The sequence below is a fragment of the Hydractinia symbiolongicarpus genome, chromosome 14 (assembly GCF_029227915.1).
Source record: "Hydractinia symbiolongicarpus strain clone_291-10 chromosome 14, HSymV2.1, whole genome shotgun sequence".
Taxonomy (NCBI): domain Eukaryota; kingdom Metazoa; phylum Cnidaria; class Hydrozoa; order Anthoathecata; family Hydractiniidae; genus Hydractinia; species Hydractinia symbiolongicarpus.
In genome coordinates this window covers 8,313,084-8,330,774 of record NC_079888.1, presented here as the reverse complement: position 1 = coordinate 8,330,774, position 17,691 = coordinate 8,313,084, and the positions used below count along the sequence as shown (strand labels likewise).

At 33.9% G+C, this 17,691-nt stretch overlaps 2 protein-coding genes across 2 annotated transcripts; one reads left to right on the top strand and one right to left on the bottom strand.

Annotated features, from left to right (window-relative positions):
• The first annotated feature begins 3,865 nt into the window (after window positions 1–3,865).
• Window positions 3,866–8,364, top strand: LOC130625927 (penicillin acylase-like). Its single transcript, XM_057441050.1, has 5 exons — window positions 3,866–4,008; window positions 5,545–5,833; window positions 6,405–6,515; window positions 6,769–7,230; window positions 7,779–8,364. The coding sequence occupies exons 1-5, from the start codon at window positions 4,006–4,008 to the stop codon at window positions 8,000–8,002; spliced, it is 1,089 nt and encodes a 362-aa protein (XP_057297033.1). The 5' UTR covers window positions 3,866–4,005; the 3' UTR covers window positions 8,003–8,364.
• A 4,324-nt stretch (window positions 8,365–12,688) lies between these two features.
• Window positions 12,689–13,874, bottom strand: LOC130625120 (uncharacterized). Its single transcript, XM_057440192.1, has one exon. It carries the CDS (start codon window positions 13,802–13,804, stop codon window positions 12,689–12,691), a length of 1,116 nt encoding a protein of 371 aa, XP_057296175.1. The 5' UTR covers window positions 13,805–13,874.
• Window positions 13,875–17,691: the final 3,817 nt, after the last annotated feature.

Sequence of the window (17,691 nt, the reverse complement as noted above, 5' to 3'; positions counted from 1 at the left end):
GTCATATTCCTCGGAGTCTAAGGGCTTATTTATTATCACTTCCATATTATTAAAAATGATGAAAAAAGAATAATTTCTACTTTATGGAGTTAACGAAGATCCGTATTTTACGATCAGAATTGCTCTAAGCAGTGAAAGGCATTTAGCGTAAATTTGGGAAAGACGCCTCTGTTCATAGCCAATACGATTTAAAGAAATCCAGTTGGGTTATGATCCCAAATCTTTTGATCAGTAGAAATCAAGTGTTTTCGCTTAAACTACTGGATTTAATACACAAAGCACGTGTGTTGGCTTATGCCTGCCAATTGTTACCTGCTTTTTCGTAATCATTTTTAATCACAAAAATTGCTTACCAAAAATATACATAATATACATAAGTTATATAAAATCAGTGTGCAATGTAATTTTGACATCTTCTGGTCAGGAAATGCTTCTATGATAAAGGTAAGAACCTCCTGCTTATCTTTGATAATTTTTACCGCTTTGTGATTTTTATCTGTAAAGAAAAGACAAGAGGGACTACCACCAGTTAAAAATCTGTTACGATATAATTTATTTAAGTTATATTTATTTAAACACTCGCCCTTGAAATGAGAGAATCAATTTGATTTTCTATCTCGTTGCCGATATAAAAAAATGTTGTGAGTAACAAAAAAATGCAATAAAAAGCTATACTGGTGACAGAAATTAACATATTCCGGCGATAGTAATTAATATGTACTCGTGGCTTGAAGTACTCGCTTCGTAATCTCCGAAACTTACATACGGATTCCAGTGTGACATTATTTGTTTACTTTCCAGCGGTAAGCTCTTTGGCTCTGGCATCCGCGTAGCAGAAAAAAAAGATGTAAGATTTGGTGAAGAAAGATCTTTTCCTTTGGATTTCTTCTCAGGGAAACATCTTATTTATTTGAATTCATTTAAAGTCCTAAAAAATGCTTTCGTGTGAAAAAATGGACTGATAGTTACTTTGCTGTAACTAACGCCCCCATCTTTTTTCCGAAAGAGCTTACCGCTGAAAATGTAAACAACGGAATTCATCTATACAGATCAAGACATAAATCTATAAAATGTCTTCAAATCATCACATCGAAAAACAAAAAACAAACAACCAGAAAAGGATTTTTTTAGCTTTTATTTAAAAAAGTGTCGAAGAAAGATTTCACAAGGTTCATTCATAAATACAGAAAAAAATACGAACTTAGAATGTAGTCCATAAAATTTTCTTACAAAAAAAACTTTAGAATCTTTCGTCGTCAACCAAAACACTTCTCCGTAAACGGACGAGTATAATAACCACGGTTTGTTAGTCACCATGTAGTTAAACTACTTGGTGTACTATCATTTTGTTGTTGTATAAAAACTTTTAGCAAAATTGTTGATCATGGATGTAGAGAAAACATGCGAAGCTTTTCCGTAAGACAAATGATCCATGGTAAGAGTTTTCACTCTATCCTTAGCTTGCAAAAGTTTCACGCAACAGATCGTGTGTCTAAAAGGTTGTAAGGTGTGAAAAAGATAATCAAATATCTGTAAAACGGAAGTTTTGAGATGAGCTAGTGATTTATAGCTAGCTTAAGCAAGTTTTTTAAGTTAAAAGTTACAAAGATTTAAACTGTAGGCATTCTTAACGTACCAATGATTAATCTTGTCTATGCATAGAGTTCCATCTTTTGCTACAAATCTTTAAAATTATCCAAACTAGCATCTAAAAAATAAACTATTTTCAACTACACATGTCAATGTTTCAATTCTCGTCAGCCAGCTTGTTAACAACTAAGATTGACCAATTGTAACATTATGGAAAAAACAAAAATATACCAGTTAGTGAATAATGAACATGTCATTTTGTGTTTTGGGTTGTGAAGTAGTACAGAATCACTTCGTTGACTTGACGAATGAGAATTCTAAAATAAATTTGTTCCGTCGCAAGTGTTGGAAATGGAAAGGAAAGAAGATGTCGTTTGGGAAAATGAAACAAAAGGAATAAAACCTTTATAAAGTCGTCCGGTTAGGATTATCCGCCTCATCAGAACATTTGACTTCATACTTTATATCAGTTTTGCAAAACTTTGTTAATTTATTTTGCTATGCAATGTTGGAAAATGTGCAAAATGTAGGGTGATGATGTGAAATAACAAGTTAAAAAACTTTGTGTACCTCTTGTCATTGACAGATGTAGGTTTTTGTTTTTGTCAGAATTTAGTTCAAAATCAATTGTGATACATTAAATGTGATATTTGCTCGAATTTTTAATAAGCGACAAGAGCGTTTATTGAAAATTAATAAAAATGACTAATTTATCTAAAATAATTATGTGAAAATCCAATACGTATGCTTTCCTTTCCGTCTATTCTCTTGTTATGCACACTTAGTTACTATACCAAAACTATTTTATTTTATCTATGTCCTCTATTATATCCCCCCTCTCTTAATTGGACAGTCCATTTGAAAAAAAATGCTAAAGCGAGCACCCTAGGTCCCCGTTTGTGAAAAGATACTACTAAAGATTAATTTTAAAAAGTTGCAATACATCATCAGCCTAAAAGGATGCTACAAAAGTCTGCCAAAACACTTAAAGGGTCACTCTCTTATAATAATAAAAACAAATGTTATTTTTGAGTCGACTAAGATGCTTTTTCTACAAAGAGTAAAAACATGTGAATAGTGTTAGATAATGACTTTCTAAACATTTTAAGTGAAGACCTAAATATAACTCTGGAACAATATTTGTTTTGTAAATGCAAATGTTTTCCGAATAACAACTTCGGTAGTATGTATGGCGATGATAACTCAGCAGATCAGAAACAAGATTTATTTGTTTCAACAGGTCTCTGTATTTGATTACAGCTTACAATGTCTAACTCTCGAACAGGAGACAAAGTTAGAGGTCTTACAAATAGCCCCCAACTAGTCTCTTTTACAACAGCCGTTTTCACTGTCTCTGCGTGGACACCCCGCTGACTTAGAAAGACGTGCTACGAAAACACGAATACAAAATGCGACATATAACTGTCCACTTTGTTACGTCGGGTAAGTTTAAGCGACGGGCGAACCGGTGGATTTAATAGGCTTGTTTAGGCTAGCCTATTAAATGATAGCCGTATTTTGTTTGAAATAGTTGCGCGCAGCTGATTTTGGTTCTTCCGCAAAGGAGTTAATTTGCTGATGGGTACTGTGTGCCGATTTTAAAAGTAGAGATTTTGTAGCCCAAAACGCCATTATAATCTATATTAAAATGCCCGTATACGTCTGTCCCTCTGTCTGTCTGTCTGTCTGTCACGCAAAATGGTAGTTTAGCTGCGACGGACGAATCCGTGAATTTTTCCTCGGGCTAACGACTAGTCATAGTAATAATCCCTGCCAAAGTAAATTCCATTACTTCATGCTAAAAGTTCGGCCAGGCTGCACGAAATAACAATGCGGGAAATTTATGCGACGGGCGACCCCCGTGGAATTCTCCATAAGCTAACAACAAGTAGATACAAATATTCCATGAAGTATGAAACATATTAAGGCAAAAATGTGATCATTATAGAAAAAACTTTCATCAATCTCGTGACTTAACCACAGGGCCGAAAAACAGGTTTAGTTCCAACCAAAACTTTGCGACGTTACGGTAATCGTTTAACAAATAACTCGAAAAAGGAGGAAAATAGAAGAACCTTCGACCGGTTTAAATAAGGGCTTGGTTCTAATCTAAAATCATAAATAGACCAGTAGACCTACGAAAGATTACTTCACGACCGACAAATCTTCTACTTACGTTCAATGACATTCACCGCAAAATTATTTTGTTTACAATTGTGTTTGCACTTATTCTTTTGTACTTTGTTGTTCATTCTTTGTTTAATGTTTGTATAATAAAGGAGCTTATCTATGTTGATATTCTTATCTGCGTTTAAACTTGTTTCATCAAATTTATTTTAAACGAAACTTTAAAAAATTGCTTACACAAGGAAATAAGACTTGCATTTTCTTTTTGATGTAACTCTATACAAAGTTATGGTAAGTTCCACGTCTCTTTTTATTTTCTCTCGGCCTTTGTGAGTAAGTTAATATTGTTCTACTAGCCGATAAGGCCCGTAGAAAAATCCACTTAGGCAGGATAACAGAGAAAAAAAACCCGTCATTTTGATGACGTCAGCAGAGACATGTCAGAACACAAATTTTTTTTTCAGAAATTCGTAAGCCTGTTGCCTTCATCGTATAGATCTTGAAACGCTGATCAAGAAAATGTATAGGATCGTGTACTTGTGACAAACGGATGCAGAGATATTAGGGTTTAAAGGTTTTTTATGACGTCATTAACCCGTCCATTCCGAAACGGATTTAGTGACCCAGGTTTGGAAAACTTACCCAAATTGGTCCCAGGTAGTCCCTAGTTACCCACGCAGGAGGTGACGACAGTTATTTCCAACTGTTTCCAAGTTATTTAGCCTTAAATTTGAAAGTGCAATGCAATGGCTTCACTAATCTTAATATACCTTCCTTTGACGTCAATATTGCTCTAACGTCAAAGTTTGCTAATTTACAGAACAAATTTATAGGCGATGTTTTATAGACTTTATCAAAGAAATTTTATCCACTTTGCAAAATTCACAGACAGAACTAGATGAGTAATAAGATGTGTATTTCTTTATATTAATAACATATATTTCTACTTTTGTCAACTTTAAAAAATATTTCTTAAAAAATGACTGTTATCTTCAAGAAATTAACGTACTAAGCACCTTTCCTCAAGAGGGCTGGGTACTAAGGGCAAAAGAAACACAACGGGGAGAACACTCAGCAATATTCTTCGAAAGGTTGCGTTTAACCTTGGGTTTAGATGTTGTTTAACTGCCGTGGGTTTTTTCCTCGATCAGTACGCATGCGCACACACAAAACAGTAGCTAATCACAAGCCACGTTGGGGGAGACCTTGTCGCTCGTACAAAGCAAAAATCCAAGCAAAGGCGTATGGCGTGTATAATTTTCTCTCTGTTTATTTAAGGCGTCTCTTTTGCAAAATATGATAGCAGTAGTGAAGAAGGTTCACCAAGGCTTGATAGCTACTTAGAAATTTATTGTATCGTATCGTGTCGTAACGTATATGTTAGTTTCAGTGATTGGTTCAAAGGATAACTCTTTTTAATTACTCTTTTGTTTGTTTAACTTTTGATTCGCGTAATACGAAAATATTGAATTAAATCCAACGTTTTCACGTTTCGTCACATATCGACCAAAAGATCAAGCTTGTCCAATCAGATCAACTGGTTTAGGTAGGATACGCGTTTCAATCTTTTAAATGCAAATCTGAATTAAATTTGCATGACAACTATAAAATAAAAAACATAATATTATCTATCTTTTTATATTTGTTGAGATAAAGGCTTTCTTTTAGAGGGCGGTTGCTTTTAGGGCGTTCTCTAAAGTGAGAAAGGAGTGGCGGATATCGTACTTTGCTGATTTTGCATAGGTGTTTCTCGTACCCTGCTAATGATTTTAGAGAAAAGGGAATCAAAAAGCAATTTAAATCATGTAAAATGATTTTCTCTCTTAGACTGGGTTGAAGTTACTTTGCTCTTGTTTCTTCATGCTTCACGTTACAAAAGCGTGCACTGAATTTTTTATGAAAACAGAAGATGAAAGTGTGGTTATCGGACGTACAATGGATTTCGACGATGAATTGCGTTCCAATGTTCTTTTTATACCCAAAGAAACTGCACGAAAAAGTGCTTTGCCATCTTTTTGTGGACAAGCACCTCCTTTAAAATGGACTTACAAGTACGATGTGCTTTGTTTAAATGCTTTCAACCAATCAATTTGTCCGGATGGAATGAATAGCAAAGGTAAAATGACTGATCACCAATATATCTATTCTCCTAAAACCAAACAACACTAGTTTATTTGGAAAGAGATGATGCTGTGCATTAGTACCCATGTATTTGCATCTTGACCCAAACTAGAAACTAACCATGAAAGTCGCCATTGTGTTGTGTTGATCCACTATCGCAACTATTTCGTACCCCTCAATACCCCTCATACATACATACCCCTCAATTTTTGGTGATTTTTCGAATTTGCCGAACAGCATCAGAAATCTACGGAGTTATGTGGCATAACGTACAGTTATATAACCCACCCAACGCATGGATTGGATGTAGCCATATAAAATTAGAATGTAACTCCAAAGTCTGTGAAACCCTTGAAAATTTTAAGAGCGTCTGTGTAGGAAAGATAAGCGCGTAACTGCGTATGCGGACGAGCTTTAAAAATGTAGGTTTGTCTAGTAATATTTGTTTACACTTTTATTAATCTATGTTTTAAAGCATATTTCATCCCGCAGTTGATCCATGACTCATCAAACCACCTTCTTAATGTTCCTTACAACAGAGTACGTAAAATCATGTTTGTTTGCAGGTTTATCCGTTGGTAGTCTGATGTTACCACAATACACAGTGTATGCTAACGTTACCCGAGATGATTGTTCCAACATGGTATCAAATATGCAGCTTCCTAGCTTTCTTCTAGGTAGGAAATACGCTACTAACTATAATAATTCAACGTTGGTAGTTTTAACAAATCGAACTTTCTCAGCCTGAACTTTACCATTACAATTTATTTTCCAACTTTAAAACTATTCAACTTGCAATCTTAGCTAACCGAAGCAATGCAAGGAATTCGATTTTTATAGTTAAATTTAATATCCAGCTATATGAGAGCTTGTTAGATGATCTACATTGAGCGAATTTTGGTAGCGTAATTTTACTTAATACGATTTTAGGAAGTTACAAGTCAGTTAAGGATATTCGCAACGATATCAACACCAACAAGTTTCCCAAAGTCTTTGACGCATCACTTTTAAGCAACCATTATAAACTTCACTTTACCATAACGGACACCAGCGGAGATGCTCTAGTGTTGGAATTTACTAAGGATGGAAGGAAAGCACATGACAATATTGTTGGTGTCACCACAAACGCGCCACCATACGATTTCCACATGATGAATATAAAGAATTACGTCCACCTTTCCAAGTTTTCAGCAGGTTCCTTTAACGTTGGCGACGTCATATTTACTCCGGTTGGATCTGGAGGAGGTATTCATGGTATCCCTGGTGACTTTTCACCTACGTCGAGGTTCATCCGTACAACTTATCTTTTACACTTCTCAAACAAACCAAAGACAACGGAGGAGGGCGTTGTTTTGGCTAGTCATTTATTGCACAGTGTTGATGTCCCAAGAGGTAGAATTTTTTCGTTAGTTAATGTTCCTATAGGATCATAGTCGGGTTATCGGAATAGTTAAGGTAGAAAACTTACGCTGAGCCGCAGACGAATTTTCTGCGGTTAGAATACTAACCGTCCTTTTTTATGAATTACTTATATTGTTTTTGGTCGCGTAATATTTTTGGAAAATCCTATCTTCTTCAATTTTTCTGTACGCGAATGGTCTCACTAACCTTAACAGAAATAAAATAAATTAGCAACCATATAAGAAAGTAAGATGTAGCCACATTAGTTTTGTGTACGTTTATTTGTTGAATTGAGTCCGGGAGTGGCTTTGACACATACCTTTAAGTCTAAGCTTTCGTATAAAAGAAACTGAATTTGGATATCTTCGAGTTAAGCTAAGTTACATCGGCTAATAGGATCCTACAACAAACGTTGAATTTAAATTGAAAGTTGCTTGGGCATCCGTTTCAGATTAAGCCCTAGGAATAAATTTGCCTATGTAAAAAATTAAGACATCCCTCTGCAATCTTGACTTTTTTTTATCTCTTTTGTTCTATAGGCGTTGTCCAAGACGGAACACCACCTAAGGAAGGTACGTTTGATTATACTCAATGGGTTGTGATCAAAGATTTAAAAAATCTCATCCTCTACCTCCGTTACTATGACGATTTATCATTTCGAAAGTTTGACATGAAAGAGTTTCAAAGAAGAGAATCAAGAACGGCACATGGTAGACGTGGTGTAATTCCCGATGATACAAGAAACGAAGCTGTAGTATTCTGAAACAACGAGTTTTAAGCATGACATTAATGTTAAAATTTGATATTTGATCGCCTTTTTTTGTTTTGTTTCTTGTTTGTTGCTTTTTGTCAATTATTTGATGTCAGCAAAATAAAATGTTAATGTACGCCCAACTAGACTAACGTAATTCACATAAAAAAATTCCTGCTACTTTATCTCTGACATGCATATTTTCTGTTGTGTAATCCTTACATCAGTCTGCGAATTTTTCCAGATACCTTGTCAATGTGGTTATGATTTGTGACTTGTTAACGTTAAAATTATTGTATTGTAAAGAACTGCTCTTAAGAAAATATAACTGTAAGTTTAGAAGAAAATAATACTCAAAAAACAAAATCATAATAGACATGTCCATTTTCATTCCGAGAAATACGTATGTGAAAATGCAGAAGCACATGAAAACGAAATTAGTTATGAGCACGTTTCGGGATGCTCCTTATTCTACATTTTTGTTAGCTAACTAAACGCAACCAACTCAACGTTTTGACTGATGTTAATACATTTTTGTTATTATTATTATTAACTAGTCGTTAGCCCGTGGAAAAATCCACGGGTTCGGCCGTCCTTTCAATTTACCCGTCGCAACAAAGTGGACAAAAATATATCGCATTTGGTGTTGGTCCGCATTATAAAAATTTCGTGATTCCGTTACGGGGCGCGGCTCTCGCGGACACAGACAAAATACGGCTATTAATAAAGAGTTTACACAGGATAGACGTTTCAGTAAAATCAACTATTGCTATTAACAGGTGCCCTGTTTCATAAATACAATAAAAATAAGTCTAAAAAGTACTAATTAAAAATTATTTTAAATATTAAAAACATGTAAAGTTAAAAAAAACTACTAAAATCTTTCCGGTGTAGCAGATTATCCTAACTCCCTGTGAAAGATAACTCCCAATGTCAAAATAGACTAGTAAATAATGACTCCTCCAGTTAATAAACACTCCCTTTATTTTTTAAAGAGATTTTTTTTTCATTTTGACCTTAGCTTCATTCTAAAAAACCTTTGTTGCGTTGTCTACTATTTCTATCAATTTTAACGTTTTTTGAGATTTATAAATAAAAGACACCTTATCTTTACCTTGTACAGTATCGTTACCCTCCGAGTACAGTGTCTTTATTCTTTTCTATTTTTATTAATTGGTAACTTTGCTAGGATTTCGAGGAAAAAATTCTTATCTGCTGTACTTCATATTCTGTATTCATGTGTTTTGTACAACAAGTTTTGTCACTTCCCGCCGATTAAAATTGGTAAATTCTTTCTGACTAGATCTTTCAAATCACTAAAACCTTCTATTTTTTATTTTCAGTTCAAATCACAAATTCACGTCAAAAAATGCAAAAAAGGTTTGCTCACAAACTTATTAGTTAAAGCAAAAAATTCGGGGAAAGATCTTGGTCGGGTACTAAAAAATCGTGTAAAATTTTGGTCATATAAAATTTAGTAACTGAACCGACTTTCTAACGTTCTATCCAAAATAAATATAAGTCAAAATAAACTGGGGGAGTTTATATTTCCTAGGAAATGTTGACCCTAGGGGGTAACAATTCACTAGTTTATTATTACTGGGGAGTTATTATTAACTAGTTTTTCTTAACTGGGGGTCATTATAAACTAGTTTATTATGACTGCGGAGTCATTATTTAGGGGAGTTAAAAATTCCGGTGACACTGTTAAGATGTCAAGAACATGAGGCTCAAAAGTCAAAGAAAGGCACTAGAAAAGCTCTCTGCTCATGGAATAAAAGACAAAATGTAAATGGTTAAAAATATTTTCCTAAGGATAACTTATATAAACTGTAAGTTCCGCAATTTCTAATGTCCAAAGACAGCTCGTTATAACATTTTGCTCCTTTAAATTTGAATGACGTTCTACCAAACTCCAATTTAACTCTTGGTAATTGTAGTGAAAGATCTTTATTACGAGTACTTTTCCAATGTTGGTTGATGGCAAAATAATCTTTCAATTCATCTTTTTTTTCTCTTTTTTTCTTTATTCTTTCTATACTTTATACGTTGCTTTCAGTAATTTGTGTAGCTCTTCTCTGGTACGATTTTAGCTTGTGTTGTTGTGTTTTCGTCATTTGTACGGTTATGAATGAGCTATACAACAGGATGGAAACAATTACCATTTCCTATATATTCCATGCACCATAAGGGTTGAGATACGGTGGAATTTTGGATACTAAGTTCAATCGAAGTTGTTGCTCAACGTTAATGATTGATCTAGTTCGTTTCCAAGAGTATAACGTGCTCCTAAATAGACAGTTGAATGGAACAACTAGTGTTAGAGAAACGTTTACGTGTACCAAAAGGCATCGTTTCAGTTTTACTTTTTTCAGGTTGAGCACTAGTTCATTCTCGTAGTAATATGAATTTAGCTTTTTAATTTCTTCTCCCAACATTTTTTAGATTACTTTTGGGTCATTATGTTTAGCATAAACAACAGTGTCATCTGCATATTGAATTAATTCCGATTTAGAAAGCTGTTCCGCGAAATCGTTAAAAATATTATAAATAACAAGGGTCCTAAAATGTATCCTTGAGGAGCTCCGCTCGTAATATTATAGTGGAAAGAGTGCTGATTATGAACAAGTTGACTTATATTAAAAAAGAAGCAGCCAGTAAACCAATCCAACTCCACAGTTTGTACACCGTACATGTTCAATTTTGTCAATATAACGATGTGATTGATTGTATCGAATGCCTTACTTAAATCAAGATATAAAGCATTAACAAGATTTTCTTTTTCTCTGGCATCCTGATATCATCAATCAACAGTGCTGTCGCAAGATTATTATTATTATTATTTCTTTATTTAGAGTTAATTTACATGCATAGTCAAAATAACTAATCTACATCAACTAATAAAAAGTAAAAACTGAATACAATGTTAAAAACATTTGCAAATAGATACGTCATTACCGACAAATAGAGCACTGGCAATAAATGCTAGTGTTACATATACTGTATCAATATATACTATCAATATATATTTATCAAACTATTTGAAAGGTCATATAGAAATGATACATCGCTAAAGATATTGTAGCATCTATAAGTAATCTTTTTAGGAGGTAATTTGGAAAAAGTCGTTCTTAACATTGTAAGCACAAGCATATGATTATCACTTAATCCTATTTCAAGAGTATCCCTGCACATCAAACTAGACCTCCTGATTGTTAAAACGAGGTCTATACACGTAACAGAGGAAGACTTGAAACAGGTTGGTTTGTGTATGACATTGCTAAGTTCGTTATTCTCCAAAAAGTCTACAAAAATTGCGGTTTCAGGCGTACAATTAAAATCTCCTATAATTAATAAATGATCATAAGACGCAGAGTAAAAACATAGTGCATCAGATAAACTATTAAAAAAATAAACAAAATCTTGATGAGGAGGTCTGTATATTTACATAAGGAGCCATTTGCACTTTCTTAAATTCAATTCTAGAGGTATTATTTGAAGATTGCAATTGAAAGAATGACCACTGAGTAATCTAGACGGAATATCATCCCTCACATATGTTAAAAGTCCACCACTTCGATCAGCGACATCAAATCTGTATGAGGCTTTGTAACCATCCAATAAAAATTGACTTGGTGGAAAAGATGAATCAATTTTCGTTTCTGCAATTGTAAGGATATCAGATAAACCATTGAGTAAGGTATCAAGGTTACCAAGTTTATTGCGTATGGAGTTAATATTCAAATACGAGATAACTGGATTTTTCGGATGTTTCATTCTGGCAGATTTCAATTTGTCAGTTGTATTTCCACTATCATTTACTGTGTTTGCATTTTCGATACAGCCATAGGATAGTTCTTGGAAAAATAGTCAGTTTTTAAACGACAGGTTAAGCTTTTCTTGAAGTAAACGGGTACAAGTAACATTGAGATGCAGCTTGCTCCGATTAAGGTGTTTTTTCGGATTATTATTCATATTATCAATGTATCCGATGTTTCTTTGTTGACATAAATGTTCGAACGATACCGAAATTATGATTCGCTGTTTTACTGTTTGCTTGTAAATTCAGAACGATGACTTAATGTACAGTTTACTAACGCTCAGTAGCACTTCATGCTACTCTGATCAGTTCAGAAAACTAGCGTAGTAGCAGCCTGCCAGCATAGCTGCTAGCTAAAGGCAAAACAGCAGAAATTTAATTCATTTGTAAAATCCATTCAAATTTGTTTATATAAAAAAAATATTTTTGAATGATCATGAGGCAGGGCGAAGCATAACTCACCCCCTCCCACTATCACACAAGTTCGTTTTGCATTGTTAACAGAGGAAAAGATTAACCTTGTTCGTGTCGAGGGATGGTCTTTTAGCTATCTTTCCAATTTTTTAGTGGGAACTTCTGAAGTATACCGTTTTATGGGTTAAAACGTAGCGACTTTTCGCCATTCGTAGTTTAGCTTCCGAGCAGAAAATATTTTTCATATGAAGTCGATGCAATGGGGAGTTTTGGGTCAACAAGTGTACAGAAGAAAAAATAAGAAAAATCCTAAACTTTTGCTTAAAAATTCTTATAAAAACATGCAATATACTATAATAAATAATTGTATAAAGTTATATTTTAACCTTTCCATGCAGTAAGTAAATTACGTTTGTATGACTGTTTTTATTTCAAATTTGTTGTTTCACCATTTAGCCTTAAATTCACGACATTGTTATATTATCTGGACATTGAGGCCAGCAATCTGCTATATCAGCTTGCTCAATACGAAGTCCATCATTGACCATATCCATATCAACATTTCTCCATATGTTTTTCATCCTCGTCATGTCAACAATTAAAGACTTGTTCAAAGGAAGGTTCCACTTATCATTTAAACAATCGTTCGGTGATAATTTTCTTGTAAACAGAACGTCATCTTGATGTTTCATTGCATGTAGTAGGAAGTCTTTATCCGACCACTTAAAACCAGTTGTCCAAGCGTCTCGAACGAATCCATGAGCTATTCTGTATACTTTAAAGTTCTTGAATATCATTTGACCATTCATCACCTTCTTAATGCATCTATTATATTTAAAATACCACTGCTTACAATTAGCTATATCTTCTTTGCTTACAACGCGTGAGTGAAATTCAAAAACTAACTCTGCATTGTCGACTCGTTTTTGTTCAAACATACGTCTGAACCATGCCATTAAAAAGTCGCGGGAATAAGTTGAATTCCTTACTATATAATGACCAGCTTGTATTTCACCAGAGTGAACTCTTTCTAGAAGAAATACATCAATTCCTGGCGTGATGTATTCTTCGAAACAATGATTTGGATTAACAACACCAGTGTCAGCATCCAAATGAACAATATAGTCATAATGATAAAGTAAATGAGCAATAAAGCAATGTCGTTTCTTCATTAAAGCTACTTCTCCTTTCAGACATTGTTTTGGAATAGTCCATCCGTTTGTTCCTGTATAATTTCCATCTTTCTCCTCCTGTATTTGATACAAATCATAACCTCTCAATTTGGCATAACATTTAATTGATTGTACTGCGTTATTAACGACATTTTTCACGTAATTACCAGCCGTCATGGTCGAAACAATAGCTATTTTGCCGTATATTTGTCGGCAGATCTGCCGTTGAAAATAGCCGTGGAATATTTTGTGATTTTTTTCACTACTCACATTGATTTGTACGTTTGCGCTAGTGATAATTTGAATCTTTGATGCGATTTTAAAAATTCGAGGTGATCTTCGAATTAGCATTACATAAAGAGAAAAATATAAGACCAACGCTATAACAAAAGCAATTTTTTTCCTCATTTCAACTTTCTGGTTGGAACAGAATTACCACTACTTTGTACAATTATGAAACGGGATCAAGAAAGGCAGCTATACCGAAGTAAATTGCGGAAGAAATATTCGCGATGCTCAATGAGAGCTGAGTGTTTTCTTTTATACACAAAGAAAAATTGCAGAGATTATTTAAATTTGTACTTTTTTGTTCCGGGTATCTAGCGACATAATATTGGTTAAAATAATATATTTTGTTAAAAATAACGAAGTCATTTATCTTTTCATCAGCACATTCGGTATTATTATGATTGTCAAGGAGAGCTAAATTTGAAGCAGGCAAATGTTTTTTTCTATTTATGGCTCATTTTACCCGACAGATTCCTTTTCAGGCACATTTGCCAAATGAAATTAAAATGTTTATTCGCTTTTCTCAAAATTTATCTTGAACAAACAAACTTCTTTTAAGTTCTTTAAAATTTAAGCCACGGCCATAGCCAATGTTTCTCTTATTTTTCTGAATTTCTCAATGTATTAGTCCTGTTTTACACTAGAGTTGTTTAGTTTTAGGTTCTTGCATAACTTAACAAATTTTGTTATGTGATAACACTTATTAGACAATTCAATTCGGAATCATGTCCAATGCTTCCAGCAATGTAAAAGGGAGAAAACAATTAGTTTCATCTTTGTTCTTTTTCTTCTTCTATCGCAACTTTTTTAACATTCTGCTGGTATGGTCTCTTTTTATAGACGTTTGTTTGACAGAGATATTTTTCCTAAAATGATGCTCTGAAAGCAGAAGTAGAAAATGTTCTTGAGATGTTTAATACTAACAAGTGGCGGTTTATTTTCATTCAGTTTCATCAAATGCTTTTTCTTAATAAGGTGCAACAAAATATTAGTTTTGCATTCAATACACCGTGTGTACATTAAAATCCATTTAAGCTGTGAAAACGCAAGATAATAAATTGCTTAGCTATAGCCCACTTTTTTTTATAAAAAACAGTGAAACTTGGCTTTATTAAGATGTTCTTATATTTTAGATTTCCAGCCTGGTTATTTGTTCTTATCTTGCAGCGATTCCTAGTTTTCTTACAAAATCCTTCTAAGGATCTTCTCGTATGTATTAATATTCTGAAATTTACCCACTATCTAAGGTCTAGTTAAATGTAAACATTCGTTATCTCAATCAACACAACATCATTTAGTACCACTTAACGTTATGTGAGCAAACACTTCAAACTACAATTTCTAAAGGAAAATAAATGCCAGCTACATACCATCCAATACGGTAAGACAGGAAACGTTGTCATAACATACAAGAATTACGTGACCGGGAACTGATTTGCAATTTGCAGGCTAGCAAGAAATGTAATAAATAACTAAGTTGCTTTAAGAAGGAATTACGCTGCATTAAATGGAACAAACACAAATCTTTGACAACAATATTGGAGAAATATTAGTTATTAATTGACTATAAAAGGTGACACTTTGGCAGATAGGTAGGCTGGGGGACTACGGCTTGACACGAACTAGTCGCGCATTCTAACATGCGCGCGATGCACAAAAACTGACAGTACTGCCTCTTAAGAATTTTAAAATTTGGAAAAGGACTTCATTAACTGTAAATTGACATCTAAAAGGCTGCATCTTTAGCCTCAAATTCCTAAGTCCTTAAAATACGTGTGTCTTACTATAAGTGGCCATGTTTTGCTATTCCCATAAACATTTTTTAAGCATCTAGATTTATTTCAAACTTATTTTAATAATTAAGAAAAGCTGCTTCTCTGAGTCTTATAGTACTACATTGTACGCAACATAATTTTTATTTATAAACGGCTTTGTAACGGTAATGTTTCCGATTTTAAAGGTGACGATGATAAATAATTTGAGGGAAATGATTGTTTCCCATTTTGTAAAGGGAGCGTTTGTTTGTTGTACTGGTTATTAAGTTCAAAATTTTTATTTTTATTTTTGCCTTCACCAGTAACAAAATCCACCTTAAAACAGCCTGCTTAAAGTTTCGGCAGATGGAATAAAAAATAGTTTGGCTTCATTATGTTATGTTTTGCAGCAAAAAAAGTATTTAAGTAAAGCTAGAAAAACATGAAAGTGCTTTCAGTTTAATGTGTTGTTTTAATGTCTAATTTGTCAATACTGCATACTCTTTGCATTACACTTTTACGTATATGAGGCCTAATAATTTGGAAGCGGGAGGAAAAAACCGATTTCATCTCCTGCGTGGGTAAATAGGGACTACCTGGGGCCAAAATGCGATCAATTTACTGACCCTGGGTCAACCCACACGTTTTGGGACAGTATATAAAAAAACTTCAATATATGTGTAACTGTTCGTCAAAAGGAGATGATCCTATACATTTACTTGATCTGCAGTTTAAGTTCTATAAAATATTTTTGTGTACTGGTGGTTCATTTCATTAGATGACGTCACTCCAACCCTTTTTTTATCTCAATTGTCTTTTATTGTGATAGTAAAGATTTGTGCCAAGTTTTGCAGGAACAAGACGTTAACCAAATTTAAATGACGGACCTTTTTCATTGTTCTTTGGCACAGGCGGATTTTTTCAGGGACTTATGGAAAAGTTACCAAAAACGAATAAAAATAATGTGCAGTGTCACGATTGCAATGGTGTTACAATTTCTGTTGTTATTCTTTGTCTTGTTGCTGCAAATTATTTATGTATTTTCTATGTGTCAGCTATTATAAAAAAACATTGATAATGATTGAGATTGTTAAGAGTGTTTCGATATCAGGATTTTGTTTGTTAACACGTTGAGACATGACACAAATTACAAAAACAAATTAAATTAATTTTACAACTAATTATAATATGCATGGCACTGTTCTTAATTAAATTACTTTATAGTACATCTCCTCAGATGCACATTTTTGTCGATTCAATTTATTGTTTCTGTCATATGTCATATTTTAGAAACAGTTCATTTAAACTGAAATCTCCATAAGAAGGTAACTTTTGTATTATTTCTGAAATTACTTACCCAGGATAGCCTCTTCAGTTCCTTTTGGTACTGCTTTTCAAGAGGGTCCTGCGAAAGGGGTCCTAACGCATTTAAAGCTCCTGTTTGAGATACGAAAGTCGTGCAAGCACAGCAATTGCTCAACTAGACAACCGCCTAAGATATCAATCCTATTAACATACTTACGCTAAGCCTAAAGGACCTTTTCACACTTTTATAGCCTTTAGTGTGACTCGGCCGGGGTTTGAACCCAAGACCTCCCGCACCAGAAGCGAACGCTCTACCAGAAGGCTATTAGTTGGTCTAACACATAGTTCTATAGGAAGTGAAGTAAATTAGAGCAAGAAATGTGATGGGGTGACACTAATTAATTAATTACAACTGATGTGGGCGAAAATTAAAGTGATTGCTATTGTCTCAAATAAAAACGCTTTTCATGCTTAAGTTCTGTGCACTGAAAGAGACAATGAAAAAGAAAAAGAAAAGAGAGAGTATTTCTTGACAAACCGATCTTGCCGTGTATCTGCAGGGTTTTGAGAAAAGTCACAGTAACCATAAAGGATAAAGCATTTCGTGATAGACTGGTAAAGGAAACGCGTGCTTTTTTTGTTAACTTATTTTAATCATTACGAAACTACGGTCTTCTTCAAAGAAATGTTTTCTAAACAATTAAAAAAAACTAAATTATTGTCACAAACATATGGAGTAGTTAGTCTTTGCGGACTAGTGTACAATGATGTGATTGGGAGAGCTTACAAAGCCATTCTATTTCTTTGTACTATACAAACTTTACCGTATGGATATACTAAATTTTTCCTTTATTACTTTTATTTGTCATTTTTTTCCTGTCTGTGTGTTTTGAAAAGATAAAACAAAAACCGATGGTCACCTTCCTGTGCGCGTGCTCATCATGTGAA

Bases quoted from the DNA above. Each gene is read 5' to 3' on its own strand.
- LOC130625927 (XM_057441050.1), top strand. The intron at 5,834-6,404 runs GTAAAATGACTG...GTTTGTTTGCAG, and splicing joins GGATGGAATGAATAGCAAAG to GTTTATCCGTTGGTAGTCTG. The intron at 7,231-7,778 runs GTAGAATTTTTT...TTTGTTCTATAG, and splicing joins CAGTGTTGATGTCCCAAGAG to GCGTTGTCCAAGACGGAACA.
- LOC130625120 (XM_057440192.1), bottom strand. From the start codon at position 13,804: ATGAGGAAAAAAATTGCTTTTGTTATAGCGTTGGTCTTATATTTTTCT.